General features: G+C 29.1%; 1 protein-coding gene across 3 annotated transcripts in view; it reads left to right on the top strand.

Annotated features, from left to right (window-relative positions):
• Positions 1-2,670: 2,670 nt before the first annotated feature.
• The window catches only part of LOC107448236 (uncharacterized), a 45,636-nt gene continuing 28,888 nt past the window's right edge, over positions 2,671-19,418 (top strand). Inside the window, exon 1 of one of the 3 annotated variants that reach the window (XM_043042879.1) lies at positions 2,671-2,821. In XM_043042879.1, the coding sequence (XP_042898813.1) occupies positions 2,801-2,821 (21 nt within the window). In that variant the 5' untranslated portion in view covers positions 2,671-2,800. Of the gene's footprint in view, positions 2,822-4,286; positions 4,353-15,224; positions 15,382-19,418 lie in introns of those variants that run through there. The other 2 variants (XM_043042873.1, XM_043042878.2) reach the window with 2 other exon arrangements.

Here is a 19,418-nt window from a genome sequence, read left to right as displayed (position 1 = left end):
AGCCTGCCGCCAATCTCCAAAAACTAATGTTAGTGAACTGTGGCATAGCAACTGCGTAATGTGAAGCTGCATTGACTGTTATGCTGTTGTTTCATACATGTCATATAATGTCTATTTGAGTACTTGGTGGTGCAGATAAATGCAGATATTTCAGCCAGAATCTGTCTAACCATACTGAATACTTATCGTTTAAAATCTACATGTTCTAATTTCCTGCAAATGTAATTCATTTCTCGCTCTTTTCATTATAATGTCAGTGTTCAATAAATGCAATTTTGCTATTTTTAATATAATTTTAATGGACAGTTAGAGTATATATCAAAATACAAGTTTATTGGAGAAGTAGTTTTTTTAATTTTTTTCTTTTGCTTTGAGATTTGCATTTGTGAGAAAAAATCGCCGGAAGGGACAATTAGTAATGCTTCCGAGTAGGACAGAAAGTTTTTGAAAGAATAATAAAATGCGCTGTTGTAATAAAAATGAAAATTGAATTAATATATAGAATCCGAACTTCTTTACTAAGGGATGAGATAACTGAATTTTGGAAGAAAATCAGATAGTGACCTCCTTAATTTCAAAATATTAGCAAGCATTAACATCTACTGGATTATGTGTAGGCATGTCAAACGAATTTCTGTGGGATGGTTATAAGTTATCAAAACAAATTATAGTACTAAAATGTGATTTCTTTTTCAAATTTCCTTAAAATGAAGAAATGCTTATTACTATCCGACAGTAAACTAAACTGAATATTGACTCACCGAGTCATATTCAGACACCGTAAAGAACATGCAAGAAAACTAAGATGCAAGTAAATTGACTTAATACGAATCGACAAAGATAAAAATGCTAACAGAAGTACTGAGAAATACTTTGTGAGCTTGTGCATTATTACAACGAGTAAGCTCTGAGTTTCTTCCGTTCTACAATAGACTGATCATAAGACATGGTTTCCAGTACATCACCGAAGTCAAGCATAACTAAGAGGTCAATGAGTGAACCATTTTGATCTGTCTTTCGAAGGAACCGAGGGTGCGCGATATAAACCCTCGATAAGCTGTTCTACAGTGAAAAGCTCGACTTCACGAGCAAATCTTTTGGCTACTGACGGGGGGAACTATCCTCTTTGCAGAAGATCAAAATTGGGATGACATGTCTTCGAAACATTCATATGGATATTTCCTAGACCGCCACCCATAGTCCATTGGGCAACTCTAGTGTGACGTAAATAAAATACTACTACTATTGAACATCTCCGTAACTTTAAGTCACGAACTGAATTTCTCTTCCGGTAACAGTCCGATACCTTATTCTTTCGTCCACTTCGGCCTAAAATTTGATTCACTAATGATGAATATGATTCTATTCAGAGAATTGCTTGTGTATACTTCAAATAAGTTCTTGTATGCTATTTTTTGTAAGTCCTGAGATCTTTCATGACTTTGGAGCATGAGCCTATGCCTTTCTTTCTCGAACTTAGAGACCGTAATGCTTCAGCCATCCTGATTCAGAGTAGATATTTATGTATTTATTGTTACACACGTGCATATGCCAGGCTTGGGGGCTCAGTTTACTAACCCTTGTTAAATTTTAGAACTAATTAGAACTAAGAGAATGATATCTCAAAAATAGAGCCAGGGTTACAGTGGTTTCGAACTCGCTACCTCGACGTTATAGAGATTCTCGTAAAATGGTGAGACCGCAAAAAATGAATAAATAAAATAAATAAACACAGCCAACACGTCTATATAGACCCCTGAACCTCAATTTTTTAAGTTCCACGCCAACATATTCAGAACAGCATATTTGCTTATATTCACCGTATAATTGTCGGTCGGTATTAGGGTCAGATTCCTTTTTCTTTTTACAAAGAATGCTATGGTTTAGCTGTGTTATTGTTGTTGTTAATTTACGTCGCACTAGAGCTGCACAATGGGCTATTGGCGACGGTCTGGGAAACATCCCGGAGGATGATCCGAAGACATGCCATCACAATTTTGATCCTCTGCGGAGGGGATGGCACCCCCGCTTCGGTAGCCCGACGACCTGCGCGCGAAGTCGAGCACTTTACGGTAGCACAGTTTAACGAGGACCAATACCGCACACCCTCGGTCCCTACGCAGACTGATCCAAGTGGTCACCCACCCGCACACTGACCGTAGCCAGTGATGCTTGACTTCGGTGATCTGCTGGGAACCGTGTCTTAACGATCAGTTCACTGCAGGACGTTTAGCTGTGTTACAATCGAACTTAACAACGGAATATTCAATAAATAGAAAATTTAAGAATAGGACATTAGAGAAATAGGAAACTCTTATAAATTTTCCAATTATTTAGTTTTTGAACTACGGCATGGAGGTAGCAGGTTGATATTTTAATGTATCTTTATGCTGCGCTTCTCTAATATGTTCTACCTACCTTTCATTTTGACAAGGGATTATCAGCAGTACTTTGTATTAAGCAAAGTACCGATCCTATACTGCATATGCATGAAAAAATTGGCTTTGGGGCCTCCCTGGCAGAGTGGTTTCGCTCTCAAAAGACTGTGTATAGTGTGGAGGTAGAGGGTTCGAATACCATTGTTACTTTGGGTGTATCTTCGTTTCATTCCTCTCAGAAATGTGCTATCTATCCCTCTACTTGACTAAGGTTTATAAGCCTTAATTGAGCATGTAAGGCTGCAAATGTAAGTAGTACCAATAAAGTTGGCGTTTGTAGTTAGATACATTTCTTACAGCGTTTTAAAACGTTATATTTTTTAGTTACGTTTGTGTTGTCTGCTGAAATAAAGAAGGACTCCATGGCTATCAAAAAATATAAGGTAAGAACACTTTAGCTTGAAAAATTTGACCTTATTTAGTTGGTAACTGATTCCTAGAAAATATTTTAAAATTATCTGATTCTTGATTTCATATGAATTCTGAACAGCGTTTCATGCATGCTTCATATGCCAATGTATCGTATAATTAGTTTTTATTTAAAAGTAAAAAAAGATGCACTTTTGTAGCACAATTATTGAGTACTTAAATTAATCAATTAAAAATTATTGAACTTTTCAACTCATCGATTACTCATTGAAGATTGTTCGGAACATGCTTGTATTTCTACAAAAAAAAAGGCTCAATTTTTAAAACAAAATCTAACTGGTTACACAATTCTTTGAGAACTGAGGCAATATTTCACCATGTATACATATTATTTCATTCATGAGGTAAACCAACTCATTTATATGAAAATGATGAATCAGAAAATTACATCAGTACAAAGGAAAAACCACCTCAATCGAGTATTTTTCCAAAACAGATGCATTTTGTTAAGATTCGAACTTCTTTTTTCAACTAACTTGATTGAGAGAGCTGCATTTTATATGTATTTTTTAAGTACAGGAATTTCTGCACTTTGAGTTAGAGTGCATTGCTAGACTTATTTTTTGATACAACATGAATTTTAATTCTTTAAAATGACTCAGATAGACTAATCGCAATGCTTTTCAATCTATCATTTATTTACTTTTTCAAGAGGAAGAAAAGTTTGTCCCTATGCTGTGTATTTGATCCGTGGTCAAACTAGGCCTATTGTAATAAACTTCAATATTATCGTGCTGCAATTTGCCTTGAAGCAATTTTTTGATTCTAATAATAGAAAAGCTTAGTAAATACAAGAAAGATTTCCAGAGTAACATCCACTCCTTTAATTTTCCCTATAGTTAAGTACTTTCTAACGCGGGACAATTTTTTTTTCACTGCTGCGCTTTAGATGAAAAGATATTTGATATTCAAGATTACATAAGAAGCCATTATTTGAATAGTGGGCGAATTCTACTTTGTAAAGGAAAGTAGCCCTATTTTCTATGTTTATACAAGTTATTTATTTCTTTCCTTTTATGGCTGATACTACCTTCATGACTCTGATAAGTAAGATATATGAATAAAGTACAGTATTAAAATAAGTCCTTCGTGTTTTTGAATTTATAATTTTTCAGATTTTTCGGGTAACGTGAAACAGTATATATTGGCTTTAAATCTGTGACAAATATTGTAACATATGCGACTCTTAACAACTTTGTCTGGCGAAACTACTAACTTATCACTAATCTGGAGAAAATTCGATATTTTAAATTCTTATAAAAAACTTATTTTGGAAAAGTTTATTTCACAATTAAAACTAAACAATATTAAAAAAAAGCACACTTATAGTGTGTTACATTATTTATACTTTTAGCACGTTTTTTAGCTTCATATGTAGCACAAAGTTAAGTTTTTCTTCCATCTGGATACGTTCTCAAACCAGGGTTTAATAAAATGAACTGTTTGGATTGGATATTTTTCGTTTTATCATTAGTTAAGGAAATGGTAAGTAAGATTTTTGTTAACTTTGTGAAAATTTGTGAGTTTGTGAAAATATCGGAAGACATTAGATAAAAAATATCAGATTTGCGAGTTTATAAAAATATTATAATATATTTGAATGTCTACAAAAAAAGTTACCCTATAGAAAATACCATTTAAAAATTGTTTGAAAATATTTTTATTCAACATGTTTTCAGTAGTTGTATAGATTTTAAAAGCATACCTCCTATATTTAAATATCTATGCCTGTTTATGCATTTAGCTTGAAAACATTTATGCTAATGAAATGCTATTAGTCATGATTTAAAACCCAAACATTTTCATTTCTTTCCTCGATTTCTCTCAAGTATACAAGCCTTTAAAATGGAATTTATCAAGGGAATTTCAAAAAAGTTCAGATTCTTTCTAGTTTTTGTATACTCGATGCTAGTTCTTGTTGCATACTCAATTTTTCTCACGTATCAAGGATATGAGCTATTTAATAACGGAATTGGAAAAAAGTTGTATACATATTTTCGATTGCGGCAGCAAAATTCGACTTTAAATGTTTTCGATTTTAATTTCAAATGTCTAAAATGTTTCTTGGTAATAACAGTATGTGCTAACAGTTACAATAAAGTGGTACAACCTTAAATGAAAACCTTATAAAATATCTGTTTCTTTCTTATATTAGTCACCGTCCCCTTGATCCATTAAGATCGAGTTCTAGTACTTGAAAATCAGATCATTAGATTAAGAGTTATACATGATTATTCGTTTTTTTTATTTTTCTATTTTTTATTTACGCAACCAACGAAATATCATTCAAACAAAAAAAAGTAGACTAAACTAAAAATACCATTTTGAAAAAAAGAAATCTGTAGCTTTCTGAGTAAAACTAATTTCAGATTTGAAATCAGCTACGATTTTCAAATTGCGGGTCTCATTGAAAGTAATGATAATTAAACCTTTACAAATTTTAAAAATTAATTTTAAATTACAACTTTTTTTGAATGAGTTTCAAAAAATAATGTAAAAGTCTTACTTTTGATCAAATATATAAAGACTTTTGGAACGACCTTCAGTGATAGTAAATATCAAATTCATCATTATAACTTTTGTGTAAGGTATAATTTTCTACTGTCGCCTTATTATTGTTTCGACCTTCATAAATTTTAATATTTTCCTGATAAACACTTTTTTTCCTTTCTATTAAACTTTTCAGAAGATAATAATTTTTTTAGATTATGTAATTCATGAACGAAAAATAATTAACGATAATTCACTGTGACGTCGTTGCAACGCATTATACAAAGTTTTTTTTCTTCCAATCACAGACTCATATTATAGTGTAAATTTGAAGTAATCACTCTACAATTTACTATTTGCAATTTTTTATTTACTCCTGTTAATTTCTTTTTCTTTAATTCTATTATGTGACAAATTCTACAATGAACAAAAGCAAAAAAAAATCTATATAGTTTATTAAAAAGTATTTATGTAGTAATTGGGTACTAATCACATGGTTGTCTAATGATGTGGTTGTGCATGGAGTATTAACGTTACAGCTTTAAGGCTTGGATTTATTACGTTGAATCAATTTCGATCAGATTTAATTGGATACCTGCAAGCAATGTAACGCGTGTATGTCAAACCTGATTTGTAAATCCACGCTTGATGTCTCGTGCAAGTATTAAATTATGAGCAATAATATTTCTCCGTAGAGTAGATTAATAGAAGAGTAGATTAATAGAAGAGTAGATTAATAGAAGAATAGATTAATAGAAGAGTAGATTAATAGAAGAGTAGATTAATAGAAGAGTAGATTAATAGAAGAGTAGATTAATAATAGAAGAGTAGATTAATAATAGAAGAGTAGATTAATAACAGAAGAGTAGATTAATGTAAGTACCAAAGACCTGCGTAGTAAGTACCTGCGTAGAGTACCACAAATAGTTTTTTTCTTTTACACTTGTGGAAATTATTTTCTTAAAATATATGTACTAAAAATAAATCAGTTTGCTAAAGCTTGTACCGTTCAAACATTTCTATTGAAATGATTCTATTGATCTATTGAAATGATTCTATTGAAATGATCTATTGAAATGATTCTAATGATTCTATTGAAATGCATTATTAGTGAATATAAATAATTTTTGCCAGTAATACTTTTTTAAAGCAACCTTTTAAAATTAAATGTATCTACTAAATAAGAAAAGACTATTGCCCATAGGAAGCGTATTTAATATCTAGGATTGTATATGCTTAAGGATTGTGCACGAAGCTGATAGTTCTATATTATTTAACGAATCTCTTTAATTGTAATTTATAACAGTTTATTGATGTAATTTGCACCAAAATATAATTTGAAAAGCAGCTTATAAGTTTAGAGACCCATTTAAATAAGTTTGTCTTAAAATAAAGCGTAATAAGGAATTATCTTAGAATTAAGTTATGAAAAAAGAAACAATTTTAGTTTTGATCTCTTAATTATCATAAAATTATCTTATTATTATTATAAAACTTTCATTTTTGCATAACTGTGGGTTTTCTTCATAGTGATGTTTTGCGCCTTTTTCAGAATTTAAATAGAGGACGCTAGAAAGGATGGACAAAATTTGATCAAACACACAACAGACATTATTTATTTGGTATTCTATTTATTTATTTTATTTCAAAGCTAGCTTGACGCAGGTTTGTAAGTAAAGCAAAAACAGATTCTTTCTAATGACGAGAAAAATTCAGACTTGAAATTTTTGAGAATGCATACTTCTCAAACTCCAACAATTTTCAAAATTAGAGGATTAGGTTAAAAAACCGGTAAAATTTTTTTAGACATAACATTTATTTTTATCCTGGAGCTGTTGTGATCATAACTGACGTCAAAAAATAGGCTCACAGAAAGAACAGTTTCACCGTGGACAATAAATCAGTTTATTCAACCACATCAGACAAGTTTTCAATGTCACTTTTTTTTTCTCCGTGTTTGTTTGTTTCTTTTCCATCAGTTTTTACATTAATAACATTTGTTGCAAAGATATCCTTAAAATAGATTTTTTTTAAAAATTTCATGCATGTGAAAATTTTGAATTTAAAAGGTAAAAATTGAAATTTCACTCGTTAAAAAAAATTCATCAAATTTAAAGAGTATCTGAAAGGGGCAGTTCGAATTAAATTAGTACAGACTCTCTTCATATTTCTCCAAAAATACAAAATGGGCTATGAATGCATTTTTTTAAGTATAATTGCTTAAAAAGCTCTCTAGATAGGCACACAATTAACATTAATACACAAATGCACAATTAACATTAAAGGTCCAAGCTTTCGACCGCTGTCTTGGCCGTACCATTTGTACCATATTTCCCAGATTGCTGCTACCTCCTGTATTTTGAGGATCAGGAACCTAAATTCGTCAACAAAAATGGTCTTTGTACCGTTTTCTCTTATTCCGTAACTTGAAAAGCCACCTCCCCTCACTAGTTAGCATAGGCAACCTCCTCGAATTATTAAGACGGTCCCTAGTACGTGAAAATCCGATCCTTAGGTCAAAAGTTAATCCGAATGTTTTTTCCCCGCTACATTTTATTACATAAAATTATGACGAGAAGTTTTGAATTTCGGTGGTTTGTCAACTAATTTTAATTTCGATATTATATCGATATTTTTTTAATTCATATAAAATCATTGAATCAAATAAAAATAATTATTTAATATCTGGAGTTTAACTTTTCTTAAAAGTACACGTTAATTCGTACTTGTAACATAAAGCGATGTTTAGAAACGTTGGCGTTGGCACGACAGCCCTCTGTGAGCCTGGGCCTTCCTCAGAATCTTTTCCCCATTTTGCCCTTCTCTCAGCAATTGATTTCTAGTTCTTTACTTTTAGGATGGCAAAATTCTCATCCACACAGTCTTTCCATCTCTTTAACTAAATAATACTGCTTTTATAAAGTATTTAAATTTAGTTTTAACAGTTTAAGTTGATTGCTTTGTATATTTTTCAAAATGATTAAATACTTGGCTTATGCGATCAATAATAAATTGAATTCAACATCAAGGATCAAGATGCTTTGCTTGAATTATTACTTTTGACAAATGCGGATACTTTATTATTTCGGCAAATATAATTGTAAACTGGGTTATTAAAAGTCAAATACCACAAACATAAATTATTTCCCTTAAAACTTATCTAAGGTCATTATTTAACAAAAGCTTAACATAACACAGTTTATTTAAAAGAGGAAAATTATTTTCCAGTTTTAAGTAACTGAGCTTTGTAATCTGGGCTGAATAATTGAGCTATGTCGCATCATATTAAAACTGATCTCGCATGTCGAAACGAAGCAGACGATGCGTGAAGAAAAAAAAGTCTCAGCAATAGTGAGCACAATTGTAAAATTTAGACTAAAATATAAAGAAATAAACAAAAAAAAAGTTTCGTTTTCTAAGTTCATCTTTTTCACGTACTTTGTTTTTAAGTGTATAATCATTAAAATGAAATTTTTTTCCAAAATTAATCATATTAAAAAAAAAAATACTGATTGTAGTTATGAAAATTTAGTTTCAATACCTGACATAAAATAACTAGATCTGAATAATAAATTCACAGTATTTTACCAGAATACGAAGAAAAAGTCAATATTAAAAATTAAAAAAATCAAAGAACTGTAGTTGAATGCCTTAATGCATAAATAATGGAATAATACAGCGCTATCAAAGGTCTTGAATTGAAAGGTAATGAATAAAAATAAATCTGATTAGCACAACGAAATTTTCTCAAGGAAACCAATTAGGAATGATAATCTCAGAATTCTTAAAAGGTATTTCTTCCATTCTTCAATCACTTAACCATAACATTGAATATCAACGAATGACACTGACGAGTCAATGCGTTGACTGGTAACTGCTAGTAACTGTCTTCTTATTTACACAATCAATCATTTGAGTAAGGCTCCTATCAACCATACGTTTCAATATAGAATTTGAATGTATCAAGCATTTCAAACTTTTGTCTAATAACTATCTTATAAATTATTCTTTTAAATAGTTTATTTGTTAAGTCCTTTAGATGAGGTAAATTGACGCAAATTGATTAATTGGATGTAAATAAAATAGCACCCGAAATATCTTCTGTTCTAATGATCGCATTTCCAGGAACTAAACACCAGCCGTAGTTTAAAAAGATTACGGCTTAATAACTCGTTCAAACTTTTAATTACGGTACAGTTTTGGAAACAAAACGCACTTTTCCTAAAGGAATACTCATTTTATTTTTTTATTTGTCAAATGCCAGTTACATTAGCCGTCAGGACATTAAACTTCTTGCTTGCCAGTAGCGTTGAAATGTACAAGAAAAATCTGTCAGTGCCTCACACTCGTCCAAATGTTCTGCCGTCATTGGCCGTCCACTATCACACAAAACACACAAAGGTGAATCGGCTAGTCCAATTCGAAATAAATGAATCTGAAGACAGTCATGCCTCGTTAATAGTCTAAAAGCTGCAACCGCGACTGATCGCGTGTGGTCAGGAATAAAGGCTGAGTTTGTTAAGTCTTTTGATGTATGAGTGATGTCAGCAGTTTAATGGAATGGAGGCTTGCTTTAGTTTTGGGCTTTTGGAGAACCGCAGCTCCTCTTTTAGCAAGCATCTCATTTCCATAAATACCGCAGTGTGAGGGTACCCATTGAAAAAGATATCTTGTGAGAAAGTTCTTTTATGATTTCCTGACACTGCTTGACTAACATGTTCTTACACTCTTGATAAGAGGAGAGGCCTGCATTGCTGAAGTTGAATCTGAAATACTTATTTTATTTTGATGGATTAGAATTTGGGATTTCCACAATATAGGTGGTTGTCGCAATCTGGAAAATATGGTCTCAATAGTTATTCAGCAAAACAGTCGAAAGTTTAAGCTTCCTTAATGTTCCTTCGTGGACCTGTGTTGTAAGACAATAATTGGGATTGTTGCTTCGTGGGTCCTTAGAACCGATACGGATTTTTTTTAAACATTTTTTTACACATTAGTTATTTTTTCACAATGCATTCATTTTGACTGCTTTTGGGCAATATAGGTATATACTAAGCTTTAGTCTTTCTAGTATCTTTCTAGGTTCTGAGGAATGTAAAAATCAGTATTTTACAATTTATTTAACTAAACAATTAAAATAAACAAACGTTAAAATTACCTCTGAAAAAGAAAGTTTCACAAATGGATGAATAAGTTTCATAATCAGATTTGCATAATTAGTTCTAGGAAATCTCAATAAAAATAAAATTAAGGGGAACCTCTTTTGTCTACAGTATTTGAAGCATATTTTAGAAAAAAGTGTATATTCAGTCTAAGAAAGTCCATTTTTCTATGTGTTCAGTTTCGTAAGTAATGCATAACATAATCTTTCAAATAATAAAGGTTTTGTATTAGTATTCGATTATTTGATTAAAAGTTATTAAGTGCCATCCTTTTTATCCCTCGCCTACTACTAAATCAGATTACTACAATTAAGAGCATGAAATAAAGAAGGCGATTCATTCAAGTGAGGAAATGTATTTCTTCATGCATCAGCTTTGTCTCTAATGATGAAAAGAATTTGTACAATCGTTAACCGTTCTGGATTAGATTTAATTATACTCTCCACTAACTTTACCAAAGAAAAAAGGCACATGCAATAATGCTATTTCTTTAACTATATTTTGTGTTTCAAATGATATTATTATTCAAGGGGAGAAAACATGTTTTTCAGACATTGCATGCGAACTATACCTAAGAAGGTGAAAGTGTTTAGATGTTACCGGAAAAGTTTGAAATCACGCTTTCTATTCAATGTTGTATATAATATATTGTTGCATTGTATGTAATGCCTAAAATTGACCAGTAATGTATATGAAACTACTATTTATATTTTACAAACTTCCTGAGAATTTTATAGAATATCAACTGAGAAACCGGCTAAGTTTGATTCGTTTTGAATGAAATGTAATTCAAAATATCATTAAGGCCTATTATGCTGTCACAATTGTAATTTCTTATTATAAGAAAATTTTTGTTTCCCTTAAAAAATGGATAAATTTTTGTTTTATACAACTTTTATTTTTCTTCACATATTTCGAATAATTTTTTTTAACGGTACTCTCAATATTTTTCTAGAATAACATTTGAATTTTTGTTAAATGCACATTACTTATACCCTTATTAGAATCTTTTTCATACTTCATCTAAATAGCACTTTTTATTCTATAGAATACTTAGGAAAAGTATGTAATAACTCTCGTATGTTTCATACTTTGCCTGAAAAGGTCTGGCATTTTATACAATGCCCTGACATTCTATAGAATGCCGACGTTAGATATTTTACCCGTAACAGAACAAACTATATTTTCTATACTATAAAAGTGAATACAGTCTTAATTACCGAAGTCTTAAATAATGGCGGAATAAGCGAATTTTTCTTAGAAATGCTTTATTTAAAAGAAAGCAAACACCCAAATGTGATGAAAAAATTCCATCTAAGTTAAAAAAAATTTTAAAATTTCAATTACATAAAAATTATAAATTTTAATTTTTAGCACTTTTTACGTTTCGTGCGTTACGTTATTTTATAAAATATTATTCCCATTTTAGTCATAAACAAAATCCTTAAGACTGAAATAAAATAAACTGTCCAAAATGTTGCTAATTTTTCCGAAAATGTTGCTAATATTTCGAATCCTTATTATTTTTTATTATAATTAAAAATTCAGATCTTCGCGGGTAAAATTTTGCTCACACAGATTATCGCTTTGTGAAGGCGTGCAAAGAGAAAATTATACCAAATGTTTAATATATTGGGTGCTGTGACCTTAGGATATTAAGACTGTTTTTGAAGGCTCTGTATAGAGTGGCATGGAATAATGATTTTTTGCAAATAATATGCGACCGTCGTCAATAGTCCATTGTGCAGCTCTAGTGTGACGTAAATGAACTACAACGAATAATATGCTATTTTCATAACCGTTGTGAGCTTTCAACAGTTACTCATAACTGTTAGGACAAGTTTAGCTTATCTTTGACCAGAGCCCTCTTTGTTTATTCTGAAAATGGCGCAAAACTTAAATGTGGAGAAAAGCGTTTAAAAAAAAAAAAGAAAGAAAATTAAAAGCGCTTGTAGTGTAATTTTTTAATATTTAAGAACTTAACCAAAACGATCCATTATCTAGGCTAGGGGTGGCGAACCTTTATACACCAACGTGCCATTTTTTCTAAAAAATTGTTTAANAACATATCGCGAAATTTGATATTTTTTTAAAAAATTAATTTTAATTTTTAGTTTGTTCTTTTTAAAGCACTGATAATTCTTTATGGTAAGGGGACATATATAGTTTAAAACTATTTCTTTGCTTCAAAAGTGAAGGTCACTTAAATTGTGATCTATAAAACTTGAACTGTAAGAGCAAATCGATCCATAAAGGCTAAGACAATTATTGACATACGGGTAATTCAATGCGTCACATTCTTCAGCTTAATTATGAAGTTTTATTTTTGACGAAGCAATGGTACTTAGAAATGAAGTATATTTGATAATATTTGATAGAAAAACTACGCAATTAAGGTGGATAGAAAAAACTTATTCCTTGTTACATAAAAACTTTTATTTACAGTTATGTAAGGTGAGAGAGAAGATTTTAAGGTAGCCTTCATTTTTGAAATTTTTTTTCAACCTTTTTTCTCGCAGAAAGTACTCTGAAACTTTTCATAATTGTCGAGAACGGCAATGGAATACGATAAAAACTGGTTTTTTCTCTCCCCAGAAAGATTAATCGATACAAATGGCTGAATTGAAATTGTAAATAGCAAACAAAGTACTCATAAAGTGGGAGCATTTTATCTAAGAATTTCTAGCGACCTTGAAAAGGAATTCCGCTTTATCCTTGGGTAAAAAAACTACTTTTATTTCACCTTATGTCATGTGAGCAAAGTAAAATCTGTATTTTTTCCTACGTCTTGTCGACTAGTTTCAAAAAAATCATGCTGGAAATTTGATACAATTTTAATTTAACCAAACTTCGAGCATTTTTCTCTATAAATGAAGAAAAAATATTTGTCCAGTATACTTTTTCCCGTTAAAAGAAATGTTGTAGTTGAAAAATTTCTTATTTTATAGAAAAAAATTCTCTTTCGATAACTAAACTCAGATCAGTGTTAGTTTGAAACTAATTATTCGATTCATTTCAACGATCGATTCCAATCAACAATATAGCAACCATAGAATTTTTAAATGTTGATTTGAAGAATTACTTACGAAATTACTTTAATTTTTTTATAATAAAACGCATTTAACCCTATATAACTAAATTTACATCTGTGTTACTCTTTAACTAATTATTTGATTTCTTCTGATTATAGATTCCAGTCAACAATACAGCAAACACAGAATTTTTAAATGGTGAATGGAAGAATCATATGCGAAATTACTTTTGTAGGAAAATATTAAACAGCATTTTCAATGTGTTCTCGTTTCAAAATTATTAAAACCCTACTTTAAAATTAGCTGATTAAGAAATTCTTGAACACTCTTACTAATTTTAATGAAATATTAATATGAGGGTGTGGTAGGATGAACTAATTGAGATACAAAAGCTCTTTTTTTATAAAATAATTTATTAGTCAGAAAATTTAAAAGAAAAATTGTCTTTATATACGTTGTTTTCAACAAGAAAAATCTAGTGAATGAATATTTTTGGAACTTTTATCTAGGCTTTTAAGCTAATATCTATAATTTTGTTTTAATACGAATATTCGTATCTCACTTTGATATTTTTAAAATTTTATGTTCTGTAAAGAACATAACTAGTTTTCGAACTTTTAATTAGATTTCAGTACGCTGCTCAAAATCAGTGCAATGCACAAAAACATTTATGTGCATTTGTTCCTGAAAATTATAATTCTGAACTGTTTTGAAAAGCGGCTTGCTGTTATATTTCCCCCAAACTATTCAGTTTTTGTATTATAAACAAAAAAAAATGCAATGCAAAATAATTTTCAAAAAAAAAAAGTTATTATTCATTCTACAAAATGTAATTTTATTGAGGAGGTGGATTGGGGAATTCGTTCTTCGTGTTTGTTATTCCTATTCGTTATTCATGTTCGTTATTCGCTAGTCATGTCAATTACTCGTGTCGTCAATCAGATTGCAAGGTATTAAGAAGATAAAGAATTTTTAGTATTGGTGGACATAATTATGCATAACTGTTAAAATTCCCTCTCATTTTTTGTATTAAGTTACTAACATTTATATTAAAATTATACAAATATTTTTATTTTTTTGTCATACGTTTTAAGGAAGACTAGAAATTTAAGAATCTTTAAGTTATTAGCCGTTTTTAACATCGTCTTAACGATCACATATTTCACATTTGTCATGGAAATATTTCAAGTAATGCGAATGCTTATGATGAGTTCATTTTGTTTAATGGTTAAAAGTATTCAAAAAAATTTTAACTTTGTATTCATAATGCTTTTAAGTGAGGAAAGTTCTAAACTTTCAAATTAGAGATCGTTAAAAAATTTTCTCTGTCCTATTATTTCGCAACAAAAAAATCAGCTGTAAATTAATGATCTCTTACCACATAAACGAATCATGGTCACTTATGATTTGTCTTACAAATTTCACTTCCCAAACCACTTTCAATTTTCATTCTTTTCTTAGTTATCCTTTTCTAAATCTTCGATTTCTATGGCGAAAAATTCTGATCGAGATCAATGACTTAGCAAGAAGAAGCGATAAGAAAAGCTGTTTATCAACCTCTAAAAGGACTTGCTTTTCAATGTCAACATAGATTGTTTGTTGTTTATATTCTGGTTCTTGGCGCTCAATTTGGCGAATATAGGATGTTGTTTAAGATGTAGCAACCTTGCTTTGTGTTATAAACATCAAACGCCGGCCCTGTGTTTCTCAAAATAATTACCTATACTATATTTCCATGCTCTCGTATTTTAACTGGGGATTTAATTAAGAGTTTAGATAGTGGGGTAAAGCAAGATGAGGAATTTGGCTGCCGAAAACATGTCTTCTAAGGTGTGTGTGCTTTTTTTTTAATTACTTTAAAGATAATTTAAATTTTTTAATATTTATATCTATCTTTTAACTAGATAGTCCTCTTTTAGCATTTTTTTAAATTTCAATATTTCGAATGAAAAAGATTACTTTTAAAAAGAAAAGAAAAAAAAATAAGAATTAGTTTTGAAGATTTGTAAAATACTTCATTAGCTTGACGTTTGCAATAAATAGTTTAATTTTAAAATTTATTATTTCTGGAGCTCGTGATATTTAACGATTGGTAAATGTAAATTTACAAGTTAAATTATACTTGCAAGTCAAATCCAAATTATTCTCCTTGTTTTTCGAAGCTGGAGAACCATTAAACTTCCCTGTGCTCTTCTTGTAATTCATGCTAATACACGTTTGAATTGCCAAAATAATCAAGATTCCTTTTCCTTTTGTTACTTCAAATAATATAATCCTTTTTTTTAAAAAAAATGCTAACACGATTAGTAAACTTCCTATGTTGAATCGTTTAGCAGTTAGTTTTTTCCAAGGCATATTTCAGTTTTTTTTTTTCTTCAACATCTCAGAAGAAATAAAATATAAATCCAAATAAATCAATTTTCCCTAGATAACAACTCGGTGTAAATAATCTGTGCTCATAGACTACAAATTAAAAACTTGTTTATTTTTATATTCCATTTACTTATAATGAACAAATAAGATTAATGACTTATTGTAATAAATAGCTAAGGGGGATACCCTAAAATTTTTATTATAGTTGAATTATAAAATGTTAAGTTTTCAGTTTCTGAATATGAATGATTATTTGAATCTTTGAAGAATCTCTTAATCATAAGGTCACATAAGGAGTTCGCAAAATTGGTGTAAAGGGATACTGTATGAATGTTTACTTATCTTGTATTAGTATATTTCCATTAAAGTTCTAGTTTCATTGTAAATCAATTTTTAAAAGAAAATGTTAATGCTCATTTGTTGAATAAGTCGCAACATATCTGCAATTTTCCAGGGAGTATATATATGTATATATAAATTAAACATTTATATTCTTAATATTGAAAGTTCGAAAATCTTGTTTGTTTGATCTTTTAAATAAAATAGAAAGAAAGGAAGTCTCCACATTTTAGGGACACTCATAAAAAGCACTTCATATAAATAAAAATTTTAAAATTACAAAGAAATATTTAAGTAATTTTTTTAAACGATTTTTAAGTGCAACGCAAAATTTTTCCCTTTTAAAATCCACTAATGCTTGCGTATTGAAATGCGGTGCATAATTTGATGTAAAACGGAAAAAAATATTATGTTCGTTTTCAGGAATGAAATCTGGAAAGAAAAAAAAGCGATAATATCAATGAAATTCTTAAGTCCAAATCTATTCATTTTTATACGAACACTCAAGGAGAAAATTTAACTTTACTGAATTTTAGTTCTATAGTTTCCCAAAATCCTTTAAATATTTGATCTCAGATTTCTGGAAGTGAAGTTATAGTAGTTTTTTTTTTTGGATGATGACCTACGAAACCAAAAATGGAAGTAAATTTTCCAAAGAGAAACTAAATTGTTTTTCTTTACGACTTTGGTATTTTAACCTATTTTTAATTGAATAAATTATGTTTTTAAGTCTCAATCCTCACGAATTAATTTTTTTGTTTTCAGAATGCATTTCTTGCATTGCAGAAGTTTTGAGCACTTTTAATGAATTTTCTAAAAGTTGATTTTGATAAATTATTTACTCTTACAAAAAAAAGTTTATAACAGAAGTTTTTGAAAATTTGTATGTAGACATCATACAAGAATGTTGGAGGTATTTTGGATTAAAAGCTAAGGTCCAATTGTGAGCTTGTTTTTTTATTAAGCTTCAAGTTAGATTATTTATAATTTTTCTTTAAAAATTCAAGATTAAACAATTTATTTAGTTTTATTTCATCGTCTTTCTGAAATTAAGATTTTAGTTCAAAACACGGACAATCACATGGTTGATCTAAAAAAATTAATTTGAAATTTATGTATTACAATTTGTTGTAGAGTTGTAAGGGTGACATGACAAACTTGTAGTTTGTTTTTATTATCAAATTCGCCCTTATTTTGAAAAATATTTCATAAATTTTAAATTTTTCATATTCTTTATATAGAGTTTTAAATATAGACTTCATATGGAGTTTTAAATATAAAATTATTACAAATAGAAAATGTTCAGATTTTCTGTGATTAATGACTCAAGATTTCCTTTAAATTGCATATTCGATGTAAAAACTACAAAATGCATAGTGAGGTCAGTAAACCACTTTCGAAGAATTATATCCGAACTTAACTTCAGATAACTTGCTCAGATTAATGATATATATGGTCAAGCACACATTGCAAATTGTTACTTATTGTTGGGATTTAATTTAGCGTTAAGATAAATTAGCAATTATATGATTAATTACGATTTTTGAAAATTAATTTTTATGCTTAAGACTATCCTAAAAAAGCAGTATATTCATAAATATTTAAAAAAAAATAATGTACTTAAAATATAAAAATTTTTTAAAAAGAATAAAGACAATTTAAAAAAATTAAATATAAAAAGTTAAAAAAATAAGTAATGAAATTTAAAAACTGGTTCTTATGAGAAAAAAAAAATATTAGTATGAATTTTACTTAATGTCATAAATCTAAACAAAATTATACCTTTAAGAAATTCTTTAATTTTCAATAAAAACTGACCTTCATTACAAAAAATATTTTTGAAATATATTGAAATGCTGTCATGCACAATGAGCACAATGCACAATGTCATGCACAATGTCATGCACAACTTAAATATTTGGCATTCATTTCAAGGAGTTTTATTTGAAACCTTAGATAATTAAATGCCACCCTATATTTTAAAAATCTTACAAGTAAAATGAAACATTTGAAGCAAAATTACTCTAGTCATGCTTTATAAAATTATTCATCCTTAAACTTTCTAAAAATACAAACTGTTGACAATTTTAATATAGTGCCTGCTATGCTCAATTTAAATAAAATAAATGTAGCTAAATATTTCTCTTATCTTTTTGTTAAGAAATTGTCAGATAAAAGAACTGTCTAAGTTCTCTAAAATGGTTTGTTTTATTTTGTAATGACTACTATTAGAAATTTTATGAAACGATGCATAATTTTCATAAATAAGATTTTTTTTTTCAAATTTCATATCTTTCTGTATCTATAATTAAAATTTTATATACACTTAACTAATAAGTAAAAAAAACTATTTGGATATTTTTATAAAAATTCAGTTCAAGAGCAAAATACTTTATCGTGTAAAAAATGTTATGCAAAAGTTTTGGAAGACTGTGTCGTATTTTCTGAGGAAGTATTAAATTTATTTTTTCAAATTCTTTAAATTTTTCAAAGAGTTACTGATGGATAAATTTTTATCCAATAAGTTTTTTTATATGCCTATTCTTAAGAAGTGAACAGTTTAAATATGTAAAATGGGAAAAAATTTCCACAACTCGATCCTTTTTTTTTCTTTTTTTTAAAGAGGTATTTTTTGTGAAAAATAATATTTTCTCTAATATTAATAGCTTGTAAACTATGCAACATTTAAAACATGAAACACACAAAGGATAATTTTCCTTTTTTCTTTTTTTTTAGAAAATGCAAAGCTTCCTTATGCATTTACAGTTTTAAAATAAATTGATTCATTTGAATTGATAATGGGTACGCTATCCTTTCCAGAACTTCATTAAAAATTAATGAGACGTCAATCAATGTATGCAATACAAATAAACATTTGCTTTCACAAGTTCGTCGGTCATATCATTTAATTTCCTTTTACCTACTGACTCTTTTTCTTTTTATTTCAAACAGTTTCTAATCCTCTTTACTTTTTCCTGAAAAGTGTTTTTCAGTGTTTTGTTAAAGACAGTTAATCATTTACAAAACACTATTTCCATTATATAAAGTTGCAAAAGTTTTGATTATCCAAATCATACTTTTGATTATTAAAATCATAGTTCAAGGACTATGTAAGCATTTAGCAATTTTAAAATTATGCAGTTGACCACAGATTT

The sequence above is a fragment of the Parasteatoda tepidariorum genome, chromosome 4 (assembly GCF_043381705.1).
Source record: "Parasteatoda tepidariorum isolate YZ-2023 chromosome 4, CAS_Ptep_4.0, whole genome shotgun sequence".
In the NCBI taxonomy this organism is placed as follows: domain Eukaryota; kingdom Metazoa; phylum Arthropoda; class Arachnida; order Araneae; family Theridiidae; genus Parasteatoda; species Parasteatoda tepidariorum.
The sequence above is the reverse complement of the archived record's forward strand: the minus strand, read 5'-3'. Positions and strand labels throughout refer to the sequence as shown.